Below are 25,994 nucleotides of genomic sequence, written 5' to 3'. Positions count from 1 at the left end.
CTCTGAATGAAAGTAGGGAAAAACCCTGATATCACTTTTGACGGAAGTCTTACCACATAGGAAGCAGCATGCATAATGTTTTTTTTTTTTTTTTTTTTTTTTTTTACTGGTAGGGCAGCTGAGGAAAGAAAATGACAGGAAGTTAACAATTTGAAGTCCTGCTTCTGTGACTATACCTCTACTGAAATCATGGCTGTTACCTTCACAAACGAGTGATGGTCCTCTCTTTAGCCCATTCTTGCACTTCTGTTTTCCCAAACACGAGGTAGATGATTAAGCCAAATTGGCTAATGGCAAGCAATAAGAAAAAGAAATTTCTCCAGCCGAGTTCAGGATCCTGGGAACACAAGACCCCAAATACATAATATTTTTCTCATCTCTTTTTCTATGAAACTAATTCAGATGACAGTCTCCAAGGGTTTTTCATGCTTCGATTCATTTCCTAGGAGTGTCTTGGTACTTAGAGAAAGGAAACCCAAATATACTCAAAATGTTCTACATAAGAGAGATTTGAAGATCCTTGTGATTGACCTATAGAGCTATGCTTGTCATTATTATCAAGTGTCACACATATTCTTTGTTGCCCAACATTGCCTTCAAATGTTATGCTAAAACTGGTTTTAAGATTCTTCCACCAATGGCTCAATGGGATGAAAAGATACTGGGCGTCAGAGCTATTTCCTCGGATCAGAAAGATTCATTTTACCAGACTTTCAGTTTAAACATTAGGAGGTGAGGGTGATACTATTAATTTTTGTACTGATGTGAGAATGAACAGCCAAACAAGATTGTGATGTATAAAATGCTTGTCCTACGTTTTTAATCCCAGCACTCAGGAGGCAGAGGCAGGTGGCTCTCTGTAAATTTGAGGACAGCCAGGGAAACCCTGTCTGGATTAAAAAAATGTTTGTCATAATACCAGCCGGACACTTAACCATCTTACCCTCCTCTCCTTCCCTGTGTGTGGTTATTTATACAAATGAAAATTCAGACTTAGATGGCTGGGCAGGTCAACATGGATACCTTATCCTGAGACACCTATGGAGTTGTTTGTTTCCCATTTCAAATGGGGATTATGTGTGGAGCTGTGGTTAGTTCTTTGACTCCAGAATGACCTCAACTCTGGTTCATTCTGCTCTATACTTCATGGTCACCCAAAATTCAACACTATTTACTAATATTTGAATATACTCTTTGGCTATTATTACTTTTACAAATGCATGTGGGAGTGTGTCTTGGCATGGAAACTACCTGATTGAGGAAAAAGCCGCCAACAATGGGTACCAGCACAGCTGATGAATGTGCCAATCCTCTTGCCGATCCCATGAGAAGGCTGGCATACCTGTGGGTGACAGCAATGTCCCAAGCTAAATCCAGACATACTTAACAGTATCTTTCAGCCTGCTTTATGTATGAATCCACCACATCAAAAAGGACTTGGGCTGTGTGTATTCAATGTGAGGTGATATGACAAGTCCAAATCCCTCCACCCAACACACCCTAGGCCCATCTATGGTCCATGCTTATAATTTATTTTTTTCCAAACTCTGAGATCCCAGAATACTATAGATCAACCCCTGCCCCCATGCCCCAAAGAAAATGTGAAACTAAGAGTAGATGAAAGTGTCCTACCTTGGGGCAATATCTAAAGCATTGATATAGACTCCTGACTGACACAGAGGGCTTATTCCACAGGAAAGTGTCAGAAATGCAATCGATGTGACATAGCTGGACTGGACATAGGGCAGAGCCACAATGAGGGCTGCTGGAGGAACAGTTCCTAGGGAATGTGAACAGGGAAATCGGAGAGTGAGATGCATTCTTTGACTGTTGAATACTCACAAGTCATTCAACTTTCATGTCCTGTTCTTACCTAAAGTTGTGATGATTTTCCTCACAATTATGAGCCTAAAATTCTTTCTCAGAAGAAAATCTGCCAGCTGACCTCCAAAGATACCAACAGCCCAGGCGACAATAAAGGGAAGAGAAGACAGGAACCCATTCTGAGGTGAAAAGACTGAGTGAATGACCATAATTAAGGCAGTGAAAAAACTTGTGGTAATTCCCTAATAATCACACTCTGAAACCATCCCCCACCCTTGGGAATACCCCCAGCAAAGTTGCTGTCCTTGGTCTGAAAGGTCAGATTATTTTGGGTAATGAGAGTTAATAGCCTGCCAGTAGAATGATTAATGACAGCTGAACAGTTGAAGAATCATGCAAACGTGAGGAATGAATGGAGTGAAATTTACTCACATCTCTGATGTTAACTTTGAACACAGAGTTGATGTAGGTTGGGGTGTATACCATAAAGGTGTTAACGAGCCACTGGTGGGTCATAGTGCAAAGACACATGGACCAGAGTGGCAGAGATCTGAGCATGGCTTTGATGGGAAGTGACTGCTTTTCTGAGCTGACCTGAAAGCAAATACATTGGTCTGAGCAGTAAGATCAACATGAGGCTCAGAGGCCCAGCCACCTTAGGAGATCAGATGTAGATGCATGGTTTCTGCCGGGTCTGGAGTGTTTATGAGTACCTGTTGCTGCTGCAGAGAGGATAAGATGTATTCCTTTTCTGAATCGCTTATCCACGGGTGAGAGACAGGGTCGTCATAAACCAGAATGAACCAGAGAAGGCAGCAGACACAGCCAATGGCTCCTGCAATCAAGGGGAGAGTTCACGAAAGAGCTCATTTTGTCTTTTTTTTAAGTGGACTTTAAATTATGGAATAATGATAGGTTTGTTTAAATGTTGCAAAGATAGCCTTGAGTTGCCACACAACTATTGTCTTGTGTCTCCACTGTTGACTCCTTACTATTAAACACTGAACTTTATATATGGATTTCACATTTCTCTTTTTAATTGGTATAATAGTCATTGCATATAATGTTAGTTTTTAGTAATTCCTTTTAAATATATCACATATTTTGAGCATGCCATTCCCTTGCTAGTTGCTTCTGTCCCCCCGCTACCAGTTACTAATCTCCTTCCTCAGCTGCCTGTCTGCTTTTATGTATGTACATGTATGTTATGACCCACGTATGTATGTATGTGTATGTAAATATGTTTATAAAGAAGTTTAGTTTCCATAAATGAAAGAAAATATGTGGGTTGTTTTCTGTAGATGAGATGATGGGGGATATCCTTCTGTATGCTATGAATGTATGTTCCTCTTATTGGTTGATGAATAAAACTGTTTGGCCAATGGACAGACAGGATGTAGCCAGGCAGGAAGTATAGGTGGGACTACCAGACAAGGAGAATTCTAGGAACAGGAACACAGAGAGAAAGAGTGAGTTGAGACAGAGACACCATGTAGCTGCCAAGAAAGCAAGAGGTCCAGGCATCACCGGGTAAGCCAAAAGTTTGTGGAGATACACAGATTACTAGAAATGGGTTAATAATTTTTTAAAAAGCTAGCCAATAAGAAGCCTTAGCCATTGGCCAAACAGTTTATAATTAATAATTATAATTAATTATAATTAATAACTAAATGGCTGCAGGACTGGGTGGGACAGAAAGTTCTGTCTACAGTTTTCTGTATCTAACTTATTTCTCTTACTATTATAATCTCTAGTTCCATCCATTTTCCAGAAAAAAAATGACACAATTTCAATCTTCTTTCTGGCTGAATCAAATTCCACTGTGACTCTGTACCACATTTCCTTTATCTGTTCCCTGTTGCTGGCCATCTAGGCTAGTTCCATGTCTGAGATACTGTGAACAGTGCAGCAATGATTATGGATGTGTAGGTATCTTTGTGTTTGGCTGCCTGAGAGTCTTTTAGATGTATTGAATGAATGGCTTGCTTCCATGTTGGAACATTTTCTAAGGTCAACCATTGCCAAAGCTCCTTCTGAGCCCTTCTCAATTCTCAAACAAGCTGTCTCATACATTTTTTGTTTATTTGTATATGGGAAAGGTGTCACAGACCTTAGGGAGAGTATAACACTTAGTGTCAATATTTTCAGTATTAGCCATTTTAATAGATATATGTACATATCCCATTGTAATTTTGATTCTTATGCCCCTGTATATTTGGTGAAATGTTTCTGCTGATTTTCAATTGAAGGTTTGTATTCTCATTGAGTTTTGAAAACTATTTATAAATTTTAGAGAAACATAATTGTTTTGTAGCTATTTTCTCTTTAAATTGGTTTGTCCTTTTATTATCTTAGCAAGGCCTTTTGAACAGGATTTTTTAAAACTGTTGATATCCAATACATTGATTTCATCTATGGCTCATACTGTTGGTGTCATATTTAGGAATTGTTTGACTAAGTAAATAACAACGAATTTCCCCCCTTTTTCTTCTAGAAGGATAATTTTTGCAGATTGTATATGTAGTCTGGTGTTGGGGGGGCATTGTCTTCCTTGATTTCTTTGAGACAGACATCTCTGACTCTGGAGCTCACCAATATGCCTAGGCTATCTGGCTAATATTTCTTCAAGGTTTTGTTTTCTTATCCTACTCCTGCTCCACAGAACATGGTTTTGAGTAGCCCAGACTAGTTTCAAGCTGTCCATGTAGGTGAAGCAGTACTTTCTTCATTTCTAGTTAAACGGAAGTCTTGGGGCTAATAGTGAAGTTACCATGAATTACTCTCAGTGTTTGATATTTTCTTTTCTATGGGAAACATGAGACTTGCCCAGAACCCTGCCCCCTTGTTATGTTTAGCCAAAGACAAACCCCATAGTTACAATTACCTCCCTGTACTGCTTTCTTCTGTGTCTTAAAAAGCACTATTCTGCAGGCCTTCCCCTCTTTCCTGCAAGGCACAGTGAAACCGTGATGACTGAACCTTATGGCAGGAGAGTACTACTTTTTATGAAGCCAGAGGATTTCCACATGTTGGCTAGCAAAAGTTATTTCTTTATATTATGATATTTTGTTTCCTTAACGTTTTTATGTTTTGACTCTCTTCCTTCAGAAAAGGATACACAGACGCACAACCTCAGAACATTACTGATATCTCAGAAGCCAGCAGCTTACCAAAGATATAGAAGACAAAGGGCCATCCAAGGGCTTCACTAATGATGCCACCTACAAGGTTGACAGCAAAGGCTCCCAATATCATTCCTGTAGAAAGACAGAAAGAAGGTAATGGGACCCCTGCCTTCTGTCAGACAAGTTTTGTAGGCTGGAAGATGAACATGGAGAAGTGCCACCAAATCACAGAAGAAGCATGTGCAAATGTAAAACCTTCAGACTGCTGGCATTCCAGATCTGGGGGTCTGAATGCAGTTCTCTGTCAAATGCACTTCGGTGTAGGCATGGAGCTTTAGGCTTGGCTCTCACCAACCTAAGAAGTGGGTGGAGCCAGCCACTAAAGCCAAGGTGGAGGTCCTAACCGTGATCAGAAAAGGACAGAGGAGACACAGTAAAACAGGTTCAGACAGAAAGAACTTCTAAACAGGTTTCAGTGAGTTTAAAATTGTGTGTAAACTTAAGAAAAGAGAAAGAATAGAGTCAGCCATAGGAAGACATTGTTTAAAAATAATACAGCAAATCTATGGGGCCTTGGGTAGTATTTATCCCTGCTGTACAAATAGACTTTCAGTGTCCATCCCACATGAAGCATGTTCTCTCAGCCTGGACTTTTGAAGGAGGGCCTAGACCCTACCCTGAATGACATGACAGACTCTGGAGATCTACCATGGAGGGCCTCACCCTCCCTGGGGATTGGAGTGGAGATTGGGTGGGGGACTGGAGGGGGGTCTGGTGGGAAGGGATGGGGAGGAGAGGACGGAGAGGGAGCTGGGATTGACATGTGAAACAAACTTGTTTTTAACTTTAAAAAAAAGACTTATTAAACTTATTGAACTACCAATAAACTTATTAGACTTTCATATGATAAAAATAGTAATAAAGCAAAGTCTTTAAAGAGAGTAAAAGTAATATAAAAGAAAAAAGCCATGTAATAATGGAAAATACACAGTGAGCCTGGATCTTATATAGCATTGTGTTCATTTTGAATGTTTTGATTGCTGATAAGCAAATGAAAGCTGCTAAGAGACATGGGATTGAAAGAGAGACTGCTGAAATATACCAATCTAGATATTTCAAGAATGCCTTAACTTTAAAATGGAACTCAAAAATGCATTGCTTCGGAGAAATTTTGCTTTTATTTCCATGGGAAATGAGATCCTATGGATTCCTTCAGGGTTGATATGAATCAGGTTTGATTGAGAGACCTCCTGAAATATATATATATATATGTATATATTACAGTTGGTATTTCCTGTACTTGGCCATTATCTCAATTTTCTCAGGGATCCCTTAGATGCTTTCTCCTACAGACAAAAGGAAGCAGTCTAGAAAAGATGACACCCACATTCCCAAGAGATGGGGTGGGTGGTCTTTGGTTATTTAGTAGGTTATGGATGTTTGTTATCATTTGTGGGAATATAGGATAAAAAGACAATGATTAATCTCAGATGTTTTGAACTGGCATAGATTTTGGTATATTGATACAGATTTAAAGTTATTTTTGTTATACTGTATGTATGTTTCTACTCCCATTTGGCATATTGTGCTTATTTAAAATGCTCATTTAAAAATGCAATGTATAATTAAGAAATGAGGTTGGCACTTAATCAACAATAATCAAATTTGTCATCACATTAGGTATTTTCAAGGTTAAACAGGTATATTTTAGACAGATGATTTTCAAACACTTCAAAGACCTACAAATTGTGGCATTTAAGATGTTTAATAACCTAAGGTTTTTCATAACAATGAGTCGCTTCTGCTCCTGACAGTAACAATTTACTTCTTAAAAGGATGATGGGCATCAAAGAAATGCTGTATGGAGTTTGCTTTCAATGTGAAAAGCTAGCCATTTGGGCAAGAAACTGCTCTTGCCTTGACTGCTAAGAGTATGCTGTATAGATAAGTCAAGTAGTACACAGGAAAAAGACTGTTGAACTTTGCCAAGGCAAGGCAGGACATTACTTTGAGATTCCTACTTCACAGAGGAGTCTGCCAGATATTCTTCAGGACTCAGAGGAAAGCAAGTGAGGAACTTTGCCAGTAAAAGGTGGGAAAGACCTTCAAATTACCTGCTTCACTGAAAAATCTGCCAGATATTCTAGACCTGTAGACCAAAGATGGGTGTCCCAAAATTGCAGAGGAACTTTGGGTGACTGTCCAGGTATCCAGATGTCTCTGTTGTTAGGTAATAGTACATCCTACTAGGGTCTTTGATGTAGGTAAAGACTAACTAGTTAGAATTATAGTTTTCCTTAGTTATAATAGAAAATAAATTAGGTATAAAAACTTTGGAATCACTAAGATAAGATAGATAATTAAGTATTTTCTCTAAATTTCTTAAATACAAATAGAAAAATATTGTAAATGTAATTCTTCCCTGATAACTATTTTTGTTATATATAGTTTTACTATGTTAGAGTTAAAACCTTTCATTTTATTTCAACAAAAGGGAAAAATGCTGCAGAATACTAGTTTAAAATGTGTTACATTTGTTTATGCCATGGAATATTTGTTTAATGATGTAAAGATGTGCTTCTGCTGGGCGGTGGTGGTGCACGCCTTTAGTCCCAGCACACGGGAGACAGAGGCAGTCGAATCTCTGTGAGTTCGAGGCTGGGCTGGACCAATAGCTTCCAAGACAATACAGAGAAACCCTGTCTCGTAAAAACCAAAAAAAAAAAAAAAAAAAAAAAAAGATGTGCTTCCTTCTTTTATGTTGCTCTGTAGAGCTATGTTGCTTTACCTGTGTAAAACACTTGATTGGTCTAATATTGAGCTGAATAGCCAACAGCTAGGCAGGAGACAGAGGACAAGTAGGGCTGGCATGCAGAGAGAATGCATAGGAGGAGAAGAGAAAAGAGAAAGGAGTGGAAAAAGGAGAGGGAGAGGAGGATGCCAGGGGCCAGCCACCCACCCACAAAACCAGCCATAGATTAAGAAGTAAAGAGAGGTATATAGAATAAAGAAAGGTAAAAGCCCAGAGGCAAAGAAAACCGGGTGGAAACAAGCCAAGATAATGCCAGATATTCATAAGTAAGAATAAGTCTCCCTGTTATTATTTGGCAGCAGGATGCTGGACCCCCCAAAGAATAAGAGGGAAAAAAAACAACTACAATTGTTTGTCTTTTTTTTTTTTCTGTTTCCCTTTGTCTCCAGTTACAGACTCTCTCTGCATTGTGTGGCATGCTGGGTGCAGTTCTTCCATCTTTAACTTTCACAGTCAACAATTACAGATATTTGTGAAATCAGATCTATGGCCCTCTAGATTTACTCTTTTGCCTAGATGTCTTTTTAACACACACTGCAATGTAGAAATAATAGTTTACATATTCTTTTTCTTAAATAAACTGCCCTAGGCTGGCCTTTTAATAACAGGAAAGGGAGCATCTGGAAGAGAATACCAAATTCCGGGCTGCAGGTATAGCAAGCTGGAAGTGAATACCTATTCTACCACCAGGTCCACTCAATCCATAGCTTTCCCCAAATGTCTGCCTTTACGTTGATTAAAATTGGGGATAGGGGCCGGGCGTCAGTGGCACACACCTTTAATCCCAGCACTTGGGAAGCAGAGGCAGGCGGATCTCAGTGAGTTCGAGGCCAGCCTGGTTTACAGAGCCAGTTCCAGGACAGCCTCCAAAACAATACAGAGAAACCCTGTCTTGAAAAACCAAAAATAAAATAAAATAAAATGGGGGACAGATTCCTCTTTTCAGCCAAGGTCATGTCCTTTCTTGTTCTCTAGACTTACCCCTTCTACCTCAAGCCTGGGCTCTTAAGTACACATCTCACTCTTCCCCTCACTTTCTTCTCTGCTTTTGACTCCTTCCTGACTTCATGCAATGCCAATCGCATAGGATCCACAAGTTGTGTGCTCTGTTGCATAGTATCAGGCAGAGTGTAAATAATAATAACATACTACATTTCAAAAAATCTAAAAGGGAGAATTTTGAACAATTTCACTGCAAAGAAATGATCAGTTTTAGAGGAGATGGATATGCTTAGATTTGAACATCAGTATTTACATGTACTGAAATATCTCATGGCACCATGCCATTAACATATATGATTTTTGAGTCAACTAAAAACAGATTTAAAAGTTAAAATATTTTTCAATATTCTAACAAATAAAAAGAGTAAAAACAAAAGATGTTCTCAGAACAATTTAGAGCAATTCCAAAAATTATTAAGTTGAATCCATATGTCACACTGAATACAAATATGAGCTTCATATGATTGTCAGGAAATGATATATAAAAATTAAACAGTGAAAATTCATTTAAAAAAACATGGGTAATTGCTTTTACAACCTTTCTGTCAATGAGTTGATATTAAATTCCATAAAATAAAAGTGATCGGCCAGGCGGTGGTGTCACACGCCTTTAATCCCAGCACTCAGGAGACAGAGGCAGGTGGATCTCTGTGAGTTCGAGGCTGGGCTGGACCGACAGCCTCCAAAACAATACAGAGAAACCCTGTCTCGTAAAACGACAAAAAAGTGATCAATTTAGAGACATAAAAAATATTTTTAAATGTCAGAAATCATGTAATAAACAAAGTTATGCCACAAACTACACCACAGGCAAAATAAGTCATGTTACAAATGAAAAGTTAGTTTCCTTAACCTGCATAAACACTTCATTAACATCAAGTAAAAGATAAAGAACTGTTCAACAGGAAATTTGTTGAGGAGCCCAGTGGGAAGTGTTAGGTTGCCAGGCACCTGTGTGGACTGCACATCTGTACCTGATAGAGCAATGCTACAGAGTCGGCTTCGTTCATTCGGAGGAGCCCATCTCTGCCAGAGTGCATACTGACCCCCATATCCAATGCCCTGAAATAGAAATGGTTAAAGATGTTGATATGTCGCCATATAGAAATTCATAACCAGCTCAGAGTTTGAAAGTACTTAGTATCTGAGGCTGGGTGAGGTGACACACATATTTAATCCCAACACTCAAGAGGCAGAGGCAGGAGATGGGTCTCTCTGAGTTCAAGGTTAGCCTGGTCTACATAAAAAAAGAGAGAGAAAGGGAAAGAAGATAGAAATACACAAAAAGCTTCATACCTGAGCTAAGCCCTGGATTGCTCGCGTTGCCAGGAAAAAAGCTAGTCCAACACTGGTAACCACTGGGATGCAGAGAGTGAGCAGTGAAGATGCGAGCAGAGCAATTCCAACCACTTTCTTTGTTCCTATTTTCCCAGCCAAGTATCCAGCAGGACCCTGCATCAGCATCATGCCATACTGGGCAGAGCTGAAGATGAATCCTTGGGTTTGAGGACTCCAGTTATACACAGGGGCCTTTGGGAAGCACAAAATCTTGTTATGAGCCATATACTGGAAGTCATTTACCTAGTCTAAGAATCCTCATTGGATCTGAATTTTCCCAATTAAAGTTTTTGAACAGAGCTGGACCTTGTAATAACAGCTACTCAAGGGGCTGAGGCAGGAGAGACACAAGTTCAAGGCTGGCCTGGACTACAAAATGAGCTCAAGGTCTGCATGGACAATTTAATTAGACACTTTCTAAAATGGAAAAGAGAAAAGGAAGAGGACTGGAAAGTAGCTCAGTTGTGGGGCAATTAGTCTAGAATGTGTAAAGCCCTGGCTTCTTTTTCCAGAACTACAAAATGGAGTTTCAAACATATAAACTCAAGAAAAACAAAATATAAAAACGAATAGCAGAAATCTGAGCATAGGGTCTGGAGAGATGGCTCAGTTGGTAAAGTGCTTGCTGTGCAAGCATGACAAGATCATTTTAATGTCCAGAATGCACATAAAAAGTCCAGCATTGTGGCTTTTAACCCACCACTGAGGAGGCAGAAACCTGAAAATCCCTGGGACTCGCTGGGCAGTTAGCACAGCCTAACATTTAAGTCTCAGATCCCAGTAGGAGATCCTGTCTCATGATACAATGTATATGGCTTCTGAGTTATGACACCCAAATTTGACCTCTGGCTTTCACATACATGAACGCACATGTGGGCAACACACACACAAACACACACACACACACGAGCACAAACAAATTCTGCATTGCCTACCTTTGCAGAAAGATGATTTGCAGCTTCATGTTGGTCACCATTTAAATTGGCTTCGGTGGAGCTATTGAGGTGAGGTTGGTAGTCTGTGTTGTTGACCATGGCTACCATAGTGATGCTTATGATGGAATTCTGTGCTATCAATGTGAAGTTGCTGAAATGTGTGAGCAAGGCTATTCCGTAGCGCATGGAACATAAACTCGGGACTAGAAACAGGACATCACATCATGGCTTGCTTTATTGAGCTAACATTAATTTTCCACAAGATAAAATAGAAATCTTGGCTTGGTGGTATAAGCCTGTAATCCCAGCACTTGGGAGGCAGAGGCAGGAGGAATAGGGGTTTGGCCATCATTGGCTGTCTTTTGAGACCATCTAGATATGACCTTGTCTGAAAGTCACTACTGATCATCTGATGACTTAAATGACCCTTCTGTTTCTGTTGGAGTCAGGAAAAGGAGATTCAAAAGCAGTTGATCAGTGCATTGAGTCAAGGAAGATTTTATACTACAGAGTTATAGAGCCTGGCTTCCTTTGGGGCTTTCTGTCTTTCCTGTAATTTTGCCTTTCCCGTTCCTAAGTCATTCAGTTTTAGAGCTGTTAAAATGATTCATAGCAAGTAAGTATAAAACTTACATTAAAAGTTAAATATATATGACTTTAAATACTTAATAAATTATATGTAAAATTACATGCATATGTATATATATAGTATATATAACTGGTGATATGCCATATATTGTTTATCTTAGTGTCACAAATACAATGTTTGTAATATATTATGCCTAATGAATACAAATAAAATTTAAAGTTTGAAGAAGTTGAAGATAGACTTTCATTTAAAATGTAAAATCGAAAAAAAGAATCAAGTTTAAGATATAAGTCCTATCCTCTTGATTTCCTCATTAGGGAAATAGATGCCTCAAATGCTGAAAACCCGTAGTGAAGCTATACTAGAAAAAGAAGTGAGTTTAGTGTTGCAATGATCATTGTGTGTATCGCTCCAGGGAAATCCATCCACCCCTTTCCAAAGCCTAGCTGTGTTGTCCAAAGCACTGAAAACACAGGTAATGTGCCCCTGTGAGTGACATGAGAGAATGGTTCAGAAATGGAGCTCTGCGGAACACTGGTTAGATAACTGATTGCTTCCTGAGTTCTTAGGCAGCTTTCTATTACTTCTGCAGTGGGCACTGTGTAGGTACCTTGGTAGTACACATTAGATAGACCTGGCATGGTAAGAAGATTATATGACTGCAGCAAGATATGTTCACCTGACCACAGGTATCCTCCACAGAGGGACTTAAGCTAAGGGAACTCTGGAACACATTCCACTCCTTTATTTCCCAGAAGAAGTAGAGGTTAGGTAACAATTGTGGTAAGTAGCTTAGCATCTTCTCAGGGTGTCAAAGAGCTCCCAGTGTTTTGCATGGGTACCTTATCAGATCAAATGTCTGTCTCTTGGGGAAGCCTAAGTCTATCCAGCTCATTTTGTGGCTGAGCAAGCCAGTTGGTTCACTTCAGGGAACTGGATAGGAACATGAACGATCACTCTCGTAAGCCAGGCTCTCCAGTCTAGTTTGTATAGTCAGCTCTTATGGAACACATACCTATTGATCATTCTCCATGTGTAGTAGCAGTACACAGCGAGTGAACCTCACATTCCAGAGAGGAGGACAACATGCAAAGGCAAGACAGTAAGTCTGCCTTAGAGAGTGTCAGTGCTTTGCAGAAAATAAAACAGTCTGACAGAATCCCAGGGACATGTCAGAGAGTTTTGGTTATGCAGGCGTCTGAGGGGAAGGCACACTCAGGAAAGTGGAAATGCCCTGCAGTGGAAGGAGAGTGCCTGCAGTGAGTGTTCAAAGAGCCAGCACCAGGTGAGTGTGACAGAGGAGACAGACAAAGCAGAACCTGGTCTTAAAGGCTGCATGGACTGTCCAAGGTACTGTGGCTTTTATTTTGAGTGGAGTAGTGTCCATTGAAGGGATGAGAAAGGATGAGACCCAGAGAAGACATTAAGCCAGGCTGCCTAGTGAGATGGCGTGTTGTTTCAGGTTATTGACTTTAAGGTGATATGCCTGCAGGGATTATTGGGTGGCATTGATATAGGCTACTTGAATGTATTACTTGACTACAAAATAATTTTTTCAAAGGCTCTCCTTAACTTTAATTGTCAACTTGATACAGCCTGGAGTCACCTGAGAAGGGAGTCTCAATTGAGGAATTACCTAGATCAGACTAGCCATTGGGCACGTCTTGACTTTCAATTGGTGTAGGAGTTTCCAGCCCACTATGGGTGGCACCATTCCCTGAGCAGGTGGTTGTGGGCTATGTAAAAAAGCTAGTTATGCATGAGCCAGAGGTTGAGCCAGCAAGCAGCATTCTTTCGTGGTTCCTGATGTACTTCTTGGCTGAGTGAGTTCCTTCATTAGAGATAGTATTGAGAAGAATAGCAAGCACGCTCGCCTTTGAGTGCCTGCCTTGATGTGCCTCAGTAATAGACTGCAACCTGTAAGCTAAAATAAACCTTCCCTCTCCTAAGTTGCTCTTGATCGAAGTATTTTATCATAGTAGCGGATGTAAAGCTAGAACAAAGGAAGGGTGGTAAGCACTGACTAACATTTGCATTTTAAAGCACTGAAATTTTACTGAGACAATATAAAACAGCAGAAAAATCAATGAAATAATAACAATAAACCCAAAGAATGGACTACTGTGTGTGTGTGTGTGTGTGTGTGTGTGTGTGTGTGTGTGTGTGTGTGTGTAGGATGTGGCATGGAATGAAAAAGCACTAAATTACCCTGTTGTAGAGAAAGACAATGTTGGAGTCATATTCCTCATTTAAATAAAAGAAAAAAGTAGGGGATCAGTACGGCAATACTACATTTTTGACACTGAAGCTACATTTAAGCACTTCTTTGTTTGCCTTGTTAGGTTTTGTTTATTGTGATAGGGTCGATTTGGAGAGCCCAGGTTAGTCTTAAGCTCAGGGTCTTCCTGCCTCAGCCTCTGCAGTGCTTGGATACTGGGTATTCACTGCCATGTCCAGCACCATGTTTCTATTTTCATTTACTAAAAATCAATTGATCAACTGATGAGCAACTCAAGTTTAAGTCAGTTAACAAATAAAAAATAAACCCCTGAGCTCTGACAACCCCCCAAAATTTTCCAAAGTTTTTTTTAACTGGATAGCAACTCCATTTTTCCAAACACTCTTCAGTTTTCTTACTTTACTTAATATTTTTTGCAAGGTGTGTGTGTGTGTGTGTGTGTGTGAGAGAGAGAGAGAGAGAGAGAGAGAGAGAGAGAGAGAGAGAGAGAGAGAGGGAGAGATGCTAGTTTGTATACCCTAAAATAGTTCTCTTTACTTTGTTTTTTAAGCCCTTTATCCAGTTATTCTGGAACATACTTCTGTCTTTTCACGTAAGATACTCCAGCCACTCAACCCACTTCTCTCTTTTGGTTTGGGGCTATTCTACCTAGCTGTGTCTTATGTCTGGATTTTTGCCTTAATCCCCATCCACAAATTACTGCTGCCAGTCTTTATTTGGTGGAGCCATTTGAAGGTTGCCATCATGCCATAAGACAAATCACTTCCTCTTTTGCTCACAATCCTCCACACATTTTCATCTGTATTGAGACTGAAAACCAAAGTCTCTATTTTGCTAGAAGCAAAATCACCATAGAGTTTGTCTCAAAACTATTATTTTAATTTTTAAAAACCTAAGGAAATAATCCAAATGTGATCATCTAAATGCTATGTTATTTTACCATAAGACATATAACTTAGTAGATCTCATGTATAGTCCAAATACATACAATAGCCAAGTAACATGTATGTTTCACATATACATAATAACAAAGTATCAAAACCAAAGGGCACAGCCACAGGTGGACTTCTCAGGCAAGTAAGTGTGAAAATTGGACCTGTTAAATGTGTCAAGCATGCCTCAAGTGTAACATTCTGTTCCCTTCCTTCCTCCAGAGAGTGATCCTTTCTGCCCTCATATCATCAGTATTCCATCTGAGGGAAGGAAGGGAAAGATCCAGAGGTGGGCAGGGAGCTCAGGGGAGGCTAGAGAGGAGGAAGAAAAAAAAGAACAATGACACATGGATAAAAGTGCCGTAATGAGATTCATTACATGGTGTGCTAGTAGTTTAAAATTTTTTAATTGAAAAGAATAGACTTTGTTAATCTTATAGAACAATCCTGAAAAATATGTTAGCAAGTTAAAATACAGTATAGAGTTACATAAAAAATCATATAGAACAAATGCATCAAAAATTACAGTGGGTGAATTAAGTTTACAAAAATGTTACATTTCTTGCTTTTGGATAATTATATAATTTGTTGCTTTAATCAAGCAATGTGATTATGTTTGCAGTATCCCATGCAGATATTAAGGGAATAGGATGTGAAGTTGTGTGCCGACAGCTTTGTTAACAATTATGCAGAGTAAACTCATATGGATAAAGGTGAGACAGTAACTGTGAAAAACTATTTTTAGAAGAGTGTGTTTCCTTCTTTCACATAACGTGGGATGTGCCTTAATGTTACTGCATTTCAAAATGAATGAAAAATTTTTAAAGTGATAAAGTCACTGTTTCCTGTGAATGCATTACAGAAGGGAACGCATCATAAAGTCACTGGACAAGCAGCTATGCACAACTTACCTTTCTGGGGAGGGGTCTTCTTGTTCCCTAGGATGTCATCACTCTGTTCTCTTATAGGTTTCAATTCTACCACTGTGGCCATTGTGGTATTTTCTTCCTGGGTGACTAGTTTTCGTCAGAAAAAAAAAGGAAGAAAAGAAAAAAAAGCAGGTCCATAAAAAAGAACTGACATGATGTTATCTTTCAGTTGAACTTTAGGAAGAGAGACAGACATAGCTTCATGGATCACAATAATTGGACCCTAATATGAGAAACATTAAAAGAGATAGCACATCGTGCCATAGCACTTGGAGTGGGACTTGAAATAGGGCTTCAATTCTAGACAACAAAGAAGGTTTCTGACTTTTATAGGTTTTCAGGTTGGTGAGCAAGTTTTACTCTACATGATCTAGTCTGGCCTGCCTTATGTACCTAAATTCAGGAAGGCACTGGTAAGGTTAGTATAATTCATGGTTGTTAGTTTAGGGATGGGGTGTGGGGGGTGAGTGAGGAGAGGGGGAAGTGAGGAGTGAGGGGACTGGGTTTCACAGCTGTAAGTGAGAGGGAGACTGAAGGCCACAACACAGCAAATTTTCTTCAGAAAGCTACAGGGGTGTGTGTGCTGATTTCTGAGAGAGAGAGAGAGAGAGAGAGAGAGAGAGAGAGAGAGAGAGAGAGAGAGAGAGAGAGAGAGAGAGAGAGAGAGAGAGCGCTAGAGGCTAGAGGATCTGACCTAACAATGTCCAGGGAAATACATAACCCATAGGTGTGAGTTAAAAGGAGATGCCTTTGGGAAATTTGAAAAGTAGATACCAAGCAATCAAAATCGGGTCCATTCTATCAAACTGGGACACGGTGTTCGGTGTTCAACACAATAGGCATCTGCAGCTAAGGGCTGGAACTGTTTATGACAGGATTTCGCAGTCTCTCTATAGAATGCCTGGAGAACTCTGGCTTGGGAGCTAGGGTCTCCTCAGTTCAAATACAGGTTCACAGTCTACCTCCTTTGCTAAATGGGCAAATCTGAATGCCCATTTCTCTGCTATTAATGACAAAATCCTGAAAGAAATTGCTGTAGCTTTGGCATACATTGCTTGTCCCAGAGTACTAGGAACAGAGCATATTAGAAGATGTAACTATACCAAACACAGATCCTGGTCACCTCAGGACTGTGTTCTTCTGGTGTCTTCTACCTATATCTGATACACTGACTTCTTCTATTTTACCGCCATGGAGGATTCTCATACTGATACCTCATAAGACCCACCATGATTGTCAAAGATAACTAAGGAGCAAGTCTGCATAAGCAGGTGATACAATTCAAACCCTATATTGGTACTGCCCATGAGTTGATTCTATGTCTGTGGAGTTCTCTAAATACCCAACAAACTCATCTTTTTTCACACGAAAAAGCTCATTGCTGTGGTACAATATTAGGGTCTCTATGCCAAAGGAAATTGCTATGTAGTACACTGTGTAGAACTGCAAGGTGTGTGCTGTGTTCAGTGCTCAATTTTATTTAAGGATTAGTTTAAGAGAGATATTTCATTCATGCCACTAATAAACCGACTTATTGGTATATTGTCCCAGAATCTTCTTGTGTCATTACTGAGCAGACCTGCTCTTGTCCTGCTCTCCCTCTCCTGCTGTTGGTGATCTGCTTTTAACGACAAGTAGTAATCTATATTCCCTAGACATGCTATGGAAATGGAAGAGTGCAGGACATGGTTTCTTGTTCTTTCACTAGGCATAATTACCTTGAGGTTTGTGCATATTGTATATATTCATGGTTTGGCTCTTTGTTGCTACTGAATGGTTATATTAAAATATGTTTAATCATTAATTCTTTGACGAGTAATTGTACTGTTTATAGATTTTAAGCATTGCAGTGTCCAGGTCTCTGTATAGCTCTGTACTTTTACTTCTTTTAGATAAATACCTAGTACTAGAATGTCTGTGTTATGTGATAAGTACATACTTATCTTTGTAGGAAGATAACAAACTGCTGTTCAGTACAACTGAGTATTTTACATATCACCAACAGTGTTTGAGGCATCCACATAACCCACTTATATGGTCAGCCTCTGAAATCTGAGGCATTCCAGATGGCAGCTAATTTGTTTTATCTTGGTTTTACTTATACTTCTCTAGTGAAGCTGGGCATCTTTTCATGATATTATTTGCTATCAATATATCTTCCTTAAGCTTCTCCACATTGAAAAATCTAATCTCATCATGCACCATGCAATTTTAAAACTCAACCTTTGGTGGACTGGCAAGACAGCTCAGTGGGTATAGATGTTTGCCACCAAGACTGATGACCTGAGTTTGATTCCCAGAACCCACAGGATATAATGAGAAAAGTGACTCCTCCAAGTTTTAGCATGAACTCCACATGCTAAAACTGTGGTACAAGCATACCCCACAATGGGCACGTATGCGTGCACGTACACACACACACACACACACACACACACACACACATGCTAATTAATATGGGAAAACATTCAAAAATTAGCCTTTCATTTCTAGAGAAAGTGCTTGGCTTCTCTACTCAAAAACTCTACTCAATTTTAATAAGAGACAGGAGTGGGGCCACCTGCACTAGTAGTGATACAGCTTCATTGTCTCAGGCTGAACAAGGTCTACTCTATTTTCATGAGCAGTGTTCCCCACTGAGAAATAGCTATACCCAGTGCTGTGATCTTTGGTGATGCCAGTCTCTGTGCATGCAGCTATGAGACTTGATTCCAGTGTTTAGGACTTTGTGATTGCCTCTTCCCACAGCCCTCTGGCCACTATTCATCTTCTGATGCTCCTGCCCACTGTTAACATTATCTCCCATTTTCGTTTCTTCTTCTGTCCTAAGTCATTTTGTACATTTTCTTTTTACTGATGCTGTGGGTCAAGCCCAGGCACTCATATGTGTACCTCAGCCACTGTACCCCAGCCATTTTTTGCATGTATGTGCATGTGGCTGTACCTATTTACATGAGGATGGATGTGTGTGCTTATGCATATGAAGACAAAGTTGAGTGTCTTCCTTAGACATGTTCTACCTTATTTTTTTGACCAGATCTTTCACTGAACCTGGAGTCCAAGGATGCAGGCAGACTGGCTAGGCAGGGAGCTCCAGGGATCCATATGGCTTCGTAGAGCTAGGATTACAGACACATGCCACAACACTCAGGTTTTTACATGGGTGCTGGAAAATCTAAGGTCTTTATCCATATTCAGTAAGCACTCTTCTACTGAGGCCCCTCTCCGGTTCCCTCCTAGACATTCTAGCTTGTTTGAAGTTTGTACCATCTCACTGGTTTCCTTAATCCAGTACTTTTGTACAAGAGCAGCCCTAGTCCTGCTTGTGCTATAGTTCTGCCTCCTAACTAATCTGGATAGGAATCTAAGACAATGAACATTATTGCCAAAGGCTGAACTCCTTCAGAACTCTGTGGTAACCACATTGCTGAAGAATAACTGTCTAAGAAAAAGACCAATATAATCTGGGGGACAGGGCATATATCTTCATGCTATCAGTGAGAATTCCTGGAAAGAACCCATGTCTACAAAGACTGGCTGACTGATTAGAACTGCAATGATAATTGAGCTAGGCACCAATCTAGTCACAAGAGATGGCCAGTTCAGGTTACATATTGGCTATTGCTAGGAGTCTTAGCTGGGGTCATCCTCGTAGATTCCTGGGAGATTCCCTTGCACCAGGTTTTTAGCTGACCCCCAAATGCCTCCCTCTTTCCAGTAGTCTCTCTCAGTGATTTTCCCCTATACAACCCAAACACACATACAACTACATGTATGTGTTGCTCATGTTCCCATTCCCACCCGTCCTTGCTTCACTCACGGAATCTCTTCTATTTCCCCTTCCCAGGGAGATCCGGGTGTTTTCCCATGAACCCTCCTTATTACCTGGTTTCTCTGGCTCTGTGGATTGTGTCATGATTATCTTTTATTTTACAGATCAGAGAGGCATCACCCTGCAAGTGATGAAACAGATGCAGACCCACAGCCAATCACTAGGTGGAGTTCAGGGAATCCTGCAGAAGAGGGTGAGAAAGGATTGTAGGAGCCAGAGGGGTCAAGGATACATAAGAAAACTCACAGAATCAAATAATGTGAGCTCATAGGGACTCACAGAGACTGCACAGACAACCAGAGAGCCTGCATGGGACTGACCTAGGTACTTTGCATATATTTTACAGTTGTGTAGCTTAGTCCCCTTGTGGGACTCCTAACTGAGGGAAGAGAGGCCATCTCTGACTCTCTTACAGGCATTTAGGACACTACTTCTCATACTGGGTCACCTTGTCCAGCCTCAATATGTGGGGATATGCTTAGTCTTCTTGCAACTTGATATGCCCTGTTTTGTTGCTACTCATGGGAGACCTGCACTTTCCTAAGTAGAAACCAGGAGGAGGGAATTAGGCGATGGGAACAGAGTAGGATTGGAACAAAGGGGGCCGGGAAGAGGGACTGGAGAAGAGGGAGAGGAAACTGCAGCATGGATGTAACAAAAAAATTAAAAGAACTGCAACGATTTGGAAAGGTTGGGATGTTATGGGTCCAGAGGCTAATTATTTTAATTTGGGATAGATTTATCCAGTTCAACAGTCATTCCTTGCCCACCTTCATGCCATACCTAGCATTCTATGAGCAATAAATAAAAATCTTCTGAAATCTATTGGCTTAGCAGACTGCTATCTTCCACCAATGCAAAGTCTATGACTATCACCAGATAGCATCCGAGGCCTAAAGAAAAACTTTCCCCATCTTGCTGTCTCTCTAGTGTACCCTCCAACGTATTTTAAACTTGCCTTGACTTATGATTTTCTTTGTTCTGTACAACTATAAAATTCATGAAATGGCGTCCATGTTGAGACATGTAAGTTTGGGGAACCGAAATCTGTGTTCCCAGACCATAGTCACTCAAATATGGCTCTAGCATAACCTTATATTCCCTATAAGGTAAGAGCTGTGTGTTTTTTGCATTGATAAGTAACAGGCAAAGAACTTATTGCCAATGCTGCTTTATCTAGAGTGGATTTCATAAATGCTAGACCCCTCCTTCATGTCCCCAGCAGCTGACAGGCTAACAAAAGTAACTGCAGTCAGCCACTGCTGCAAACTCAGATCCTGGCAGGGTACCTGACCTCAGAGAACTTTCTGCCTCTCTTCTAGGCCACCCAGTTCATGAACAAAAGAACTAATGTTTGTTCAAGAGCCACTTTGCCTACCCCTACCATATTCTCTTATTCTCTCTCTCTCTCTCTCTCTCTCTCTCTCTCTCTCTCTCTCTCTCTCTCTCTCTCTCTCTCTCTCTCTCTCTTTCCCTCCCTCCTTTCTTTCTAATTCTTTTTTGATTAAAAAAGTTCTGGCGGGCATTGTGAACCTTCCTTGCTCCTGTGGACAATTCACATCTATACACACACATGATTTTATGTGACTATATAGAAGTTTCTAAAACATTCCTTTATAGTGTCTGTTTCTTGGATTTGTTTTCCGCAGCTGCCAGTGTCTCCATCAGCTAGCACCAACGTCACTGGTAATCTGACACAAAATCTTCAGCTCCCAAGTCTCTTCTCCCATCCCTTTCTCCTTCTCCCTCTCCTTTTCCTTCTGTCTTTCTATGAGTCTCCCTTTCCTCTCCCTCGTGGATCCTCTTCCTTCCTCTCTCATCTCCTTCTGACTTCTCCTCTTCTTCCCCTCTCTCTCCCCCTCACCTTCTCTCCCCCCACTCTCCCTTCCCATCTGTTTTCCTGCTCCCTCTATTTTTCCATCTTCTTTACTTCCCCTTCCCATTGCCTTTGTGAATATAGATTTTTGCCTTCTGCCACACACTTTTTATTTTGTCAACAGGAGACTATCTGAGGTTTGAGGAAGGATACATAGAAACCATCAGCTGTTATTTAGTGAGGACCAGGCAGACCTTCCGCTACATGATGAATGTAAGTGACTTACCAGTTAGCACCTGAGGTAGGACTTCCTGTGTTTCCTCTCAGCTGGCTTCTCTTACCTCTTGCCGGTGGCACTCCAGGATTTTCTGCCACTCTGGGACTTGAACTGTTAATCATTAATGTGTGGCGTCAAACCGGAAGCTCAAGAAAGACTTTTTTTCCAAATGGCTTTTGCTAAAATATAAAGAACCTTGTGTCTTTGGACTGTAGGATCCTCTCGGCCTCTGCAGCCCTCCTGCCTTCAGCAGCCCTTGTCAGGCGTCTCCCCAGCACCTCAGAGACATCCCCTGTCTCTGACACCTGTGTTCCCTTGGATGTATTACACCACAGTGTTTCTAACCACTTTTGTTCTGTTTTGAAAATATTAAAAGGTCAAAAAAGAGATAAATTACGATTAAATACATTTGCCCCTCCCCTTTTTCTTGTTTTTACCCCTTGTTTAGTTTTCTTCTTCTTTGAACTATGTAAGCCATAATTTTACAGAGAAACTTGAATTTCAAGCACTCTGTTGCTTCACTTTTTTTTCTGACTTTGTAGTTCTATATTAACCAAATCAAACAGCAAAACCCACAAACCTCTCTCATACATTTGATATGATTTTCCATATTTTTCCCTGTTTTAACCACTTCTATATTTGTTGACAAGCTACATTAAAAATAATACTTTGACTTATTTCTCAATTTGTATACATGCTATCATGTACAATGGGAAATTCTCTAATTCACTTATGAAATTGCTTAAAAATTTCACACACACATATTGCATCAAGGAGGGTTCAGGCAGGAGGCTTACAGCAGGTGGATTGGGGTTCACTAGTAAGATCTGAGGGCCAATGAATCAGTTCACACACACACATTTCTCATAAGGCTCTTTATTCTTCACAACAAGCTCTTTCCCTTAAGTTCTCTTCAAAAGTTTCTCTCTAAAAGTTCTCTCTAAAAAAGCTCTTTAAGATTTCTCCTCAAAAGTTATTTCTCTAAAAGCTCTCTCTTTAGAAATTCTTCTTTAAAATTCTCCTCCTTAAAAAATTTCCTAGATCCCACAAAGTTTATAAACCGACAGACAACTAACAACTCTCTGACAATATGGCATGCATATCTCTCAGAGTCAGGAAGGCAGATAAAATCTTGAGAAAAGCAGATGTCTCACATCTCAGAGGGGAGACATGACTTGCAAAATGTCCAGGCAAACTTAAGTCTCAGAGTAGACATGACTTGTAAAATATGACTTGTAAAACCTGTTGCTAACTGATTAAAGGGGATGTCTCAGTGCTGTATCAAAGGGAAAAACTAAGACCATGTAGTGTGAGATCTGGAGGCTGCAGCTCTCACCTCTGATACCCCGGAGAGAAGGAATTTCCTTTTTCTGGGACCTTTTTGAGAAAATAAAGCATTCAGTATGTTTTCTATATATCAAGATTATACAGTCAAATACATAGCAACATATATGCTGGAGTCTGTATTTCTTGCAGACTTTGTTTCTCCATAAGAAGTTAATCTTGGTGGGTTGATTCCTAGAATATTAATTGCTACTTCCATAATAAGTGAAAAAGGCTTTCAGCAATGTATTTTGATCAGATATCCCTCATTTTCCCCCTCCAATTCCTTACCTGTCTCCCACTATTGTCATCTACTAGAACATGGAGAGTGTTTCAGAGTATGGATCCCTGAACAAAACTGAACCTCTCAGGTGCCAGCAGCAATCAATGGCCAAGAGCTCTTTGGCCATGGTGGGCTTCATGAGCTCCTTCCCTGGCCATGGTGGGATTTTGACTAGCTTGGTCTTGCTCAGGTCTGTGTTTACAGTCACGGATGCTGTGACATCATGTGTACAACTGCATTGTGTGTCTGGAAGATAAGGTTTTGCTGCAAATGTCCACTATCTCTGGCTTTTACAGTCTTTCTGCCCCTTCTTAAGCAATTTAATAAGTGAATTAGAGAATTTCCCATTGTACATGATAGCATGTATACAAATTGAGAAATAAGTCAAAGTATTATTTTTAATGTAGCTTGTCCCTGAGCCTTGTGATCAATAGGGTGAGATGCCATTTAAATCTGACCACACCGTAGGTCTATTATTCCCTACATCAGGAGTTGGGGGTCTCTGTATTAATCACCTTATACTGGACAAAGAAGCTTCTCTGATGAGGGTTGAGGAATACACCAATATTCTAATTTTATAATTTTATTTTTCTTTATGGGTAGATAATTGACAACGTTCTAGCAATTCAACTTTTGGGATCACAATTTTTCAGGACCTTTTTACTTTCAATTTTAATGATTCTCATTATATGTTATTAGATTTCCCTTCTGCCTTTTCCTTTGAGAAATTTTGTGCAGACTTTGAAGGCTGAAAATGTATAAAACAGCCTCTTTAAACAAAATAACTCTTATGAAAAAAAATCCCCACCACCATGGAACCATATAGTGTGTTGACTCTGCATAGAGGAATCCCTGCTGTGCCCACTGATCACACCAAGAACAGGAAAGTTAGAGATTTACTAATTGGACACCTGACCCCAAGGATGAAGTGTACAATCCAGCTCCAGAGTCTGAGGTTATTAAGGGCAAGAGTTCAATTTATAAGTATAGAGGAATCAGAATGATATGGTTTAATGGAAAAAGAGTAAGACACCAGGACCTTCCCTTCTGGGAATGTAGAAGGGAAGCAGGCCCATATAGAAGGCTAAGACACAAAGGAACGAAATAAGGTAACAGCTCAGTGCTTACACTGCATCATACCCCTTGAGGAATGAAAATTGTTCTTAGATTGTAGTGGAGTGTCTGGGCCCCAGAGGAAGTCCTTTTTCCAAAGTCAGGTGTTTGGATAGGGCTTCCATTCCCTCTGGCCCTTGAGGAAAGTTACTGCTTGCTAAAAGCAGTCATTCTCTTTATCTCTGTCAAGAGGAAGTTGTGGTCCTTCCATTGATGTAAGAGGGCTCCTAGTGGAATTATTGAACTTTTGAGAGCAATAGGCTGAACTTACTGTTTTTGTCTCAAGAAAAATGCTATAATGAAGTTAAGGGCTGCTTTCCACTCCTGAATCATTGAGTCTGCTTTCAACCTTGCCTGTGGCTAAACTGTTGGGTATAAAAAAGTGTAGCCTTTTTACAACAAATGCATGGGCAGTCATCCTGAATCACTCTCAGTTTCTGTCATTTAGTCTCTCTCCCCACCCTACTCCCCTCAGACTTCACACATCTTCTTTGGTACCTGAACCTCTATGAAGTGGGTCTTCAACAAATAATATTCTATTGGGTATATGCATCATATCCTTACTATGCATTCATTAGTTGATGGACATCTAGGCTGTTTTCATTTTTTGACTATTGTGAACAGAGCAGCAATGAACATGAATGAGCAAGTAAATCTATAGTAGAATATAGAGTCCCTTGAGAATATTCTCAGGAAGTGTTGAAGCTGGATCATACAGTGGATCTTTGTCTAGCTCTCTGAGGTGCCTCAACACTGATTTCCAATACAGAAGATGAGTTTGGAATACCCACAGCAATACATCAGAAACCAAGCTTGCTCATTTCTCTGGTTGACTCCTGCCAATACCTTGGAGATAGGAAACGGCCTCACTGCTTTTGAAGCTGGTGAAGAGTGAATTTGTACTTGTCTCATAGGTGAGCTGATGCTTCAAACCCAGTTTACTCTGCAGGTAGACAATGCTCAGCTTTCCAAAGGCCCCTAGTTATATGAGTCAGGTTGAGTGCTGACGTCAGGCTCATCCACAGAAAATAACCTGGGTTCTGCATGCTCTAAGAGCCTCTGGCACTTCATCTTCTCTGTGACTTTAAGTCCTGTCCTACTGTATTATCTGGAGAGATCTCCTTTTGATTTTGTGTTTGATTATAAGTATTGCAAGAGGACAAACCACTTCTCAATAGTGAGAAGTGCTGACTGAGAACTTGGAGTTACTGTATCTGTCACTGAGGTCAATAATTCTGTGTCTTAGGGAATGAGAGTTCTCTTGAGAGTTTCTTTTCTCTACAAGAGAAAGAAGTACAGACATATTCCATATGTACATCTGAAATTTAAGTATAGAAAGGTCTTAAAGATCCCAGGGATATGAAAAATTATATGCCTATAGCCTGATCCTTTGTCCTACATTCTTTCAGTAGAACAGACCCAGGCTACATAAACATCTCGAGCTAACACCCTGTAATCAGAGGCCATAAAACCCCTAGCCCAAGTTGGCAAATCAGTAAATCCTGATATGTACTCTCTGGCCTGAGTGTAACCTTTGACTTATAAAAAGATGCTTCTCGGGAGCAAATATCCAAATAACTCTGTTGCCCTAATCTCTTAGAAGTTTTTGTTTGTTTGCTTGTTTC

The 25,994-nt window shown here is 40.2% G+C and overlaps 1 protein-coding gene across 2 annotated transcripts; it reads right to left on the bottom strand.

The window, feature by feature from the left end:
* Window positions 1-202: 202 nt before the first annotated feature.
* On the bottom strand, window positions 203-15,789 carry Slc17a3 (solute carrier family 17 member 3). Of its 2 annotated transcripts, XM_021225065.2 has the most exons (11): window positions 15,708-15,789; window positions 11,037-11,239; window positions 10,060-10,293; window positions 9,738-9,825; window positions 4,995-5,081; window positions 2,538-2,659; window positions 2,257-2,418; window positions 1,874-2,003; window positions 1,633-1,780; window positions 1,252-1,342; window positions 203-337 (listed from the first exon to the last, which is right to left on the bottom strand). In XM_021225065.2, the coding sequence occupies exons 1-11, from the start codon at window positions 15,787-15,789 to the stop codon at window positions 203-205; spliced, it is 1,482 nt and encodes a 493-aa protein (XP_021080724.1). The 2 variants fall into 2 exon arrangements, with proteins under 2 accessions (XP_021080724.1, XP_040612144.1); XM_040756210.1 differs by lacking the exons at window positions 10,060-10,293; window positions 15,708-15,789 and having other exon boundaries at window positions 11,037-11,231.
* Window positions 15,790-25,994: the final 10,205 nt, after the last annotated feature.

This window comes from Mesocricetus auratus, unplaced genomic scaffold (assembly GCF_017639785.1).
Source record: "Mesocricetus auratus isolate SY011 unplaced genomic scaffold, BCM_Maur_2.0 Super-Scaffold_100013, whole genome shotgun sequence".
Lineage (NCBI taxonomy): Eukaryota > Metazoa > Chordata > Mammalia > Rodentia > Cricetidae > Mesocricetus > Mesocricetus auratus.
This window is presented reverse-complemented; position numbering and strand designations above follow the sequence as displayed.

Bases quoted from the DNA above. Each gene is read 5' to 3' on its own strand.
- Slc17a3 (XM_021225065.2), bottom strand. From the start codon at position 15,789: ATGGCCACAGTGGTAGAATTGAAACCTATAAGAGAACAGAGTGATGAC. The intron at 1,781-1,873 runs GTAAGAACAGGA...CACATTCCCTAG, and splicing joins GAAAATCATCACAACTTTAG to GAACTGTTCCTCCAGCAGCC. The intron at 1,343-1,632 runs GTAGGACACTTT...TGTCACCCACAG, and splicing joins GCTTTAGATATTGCCCCAAG to GTATGCCAGCCTTCTCATGG.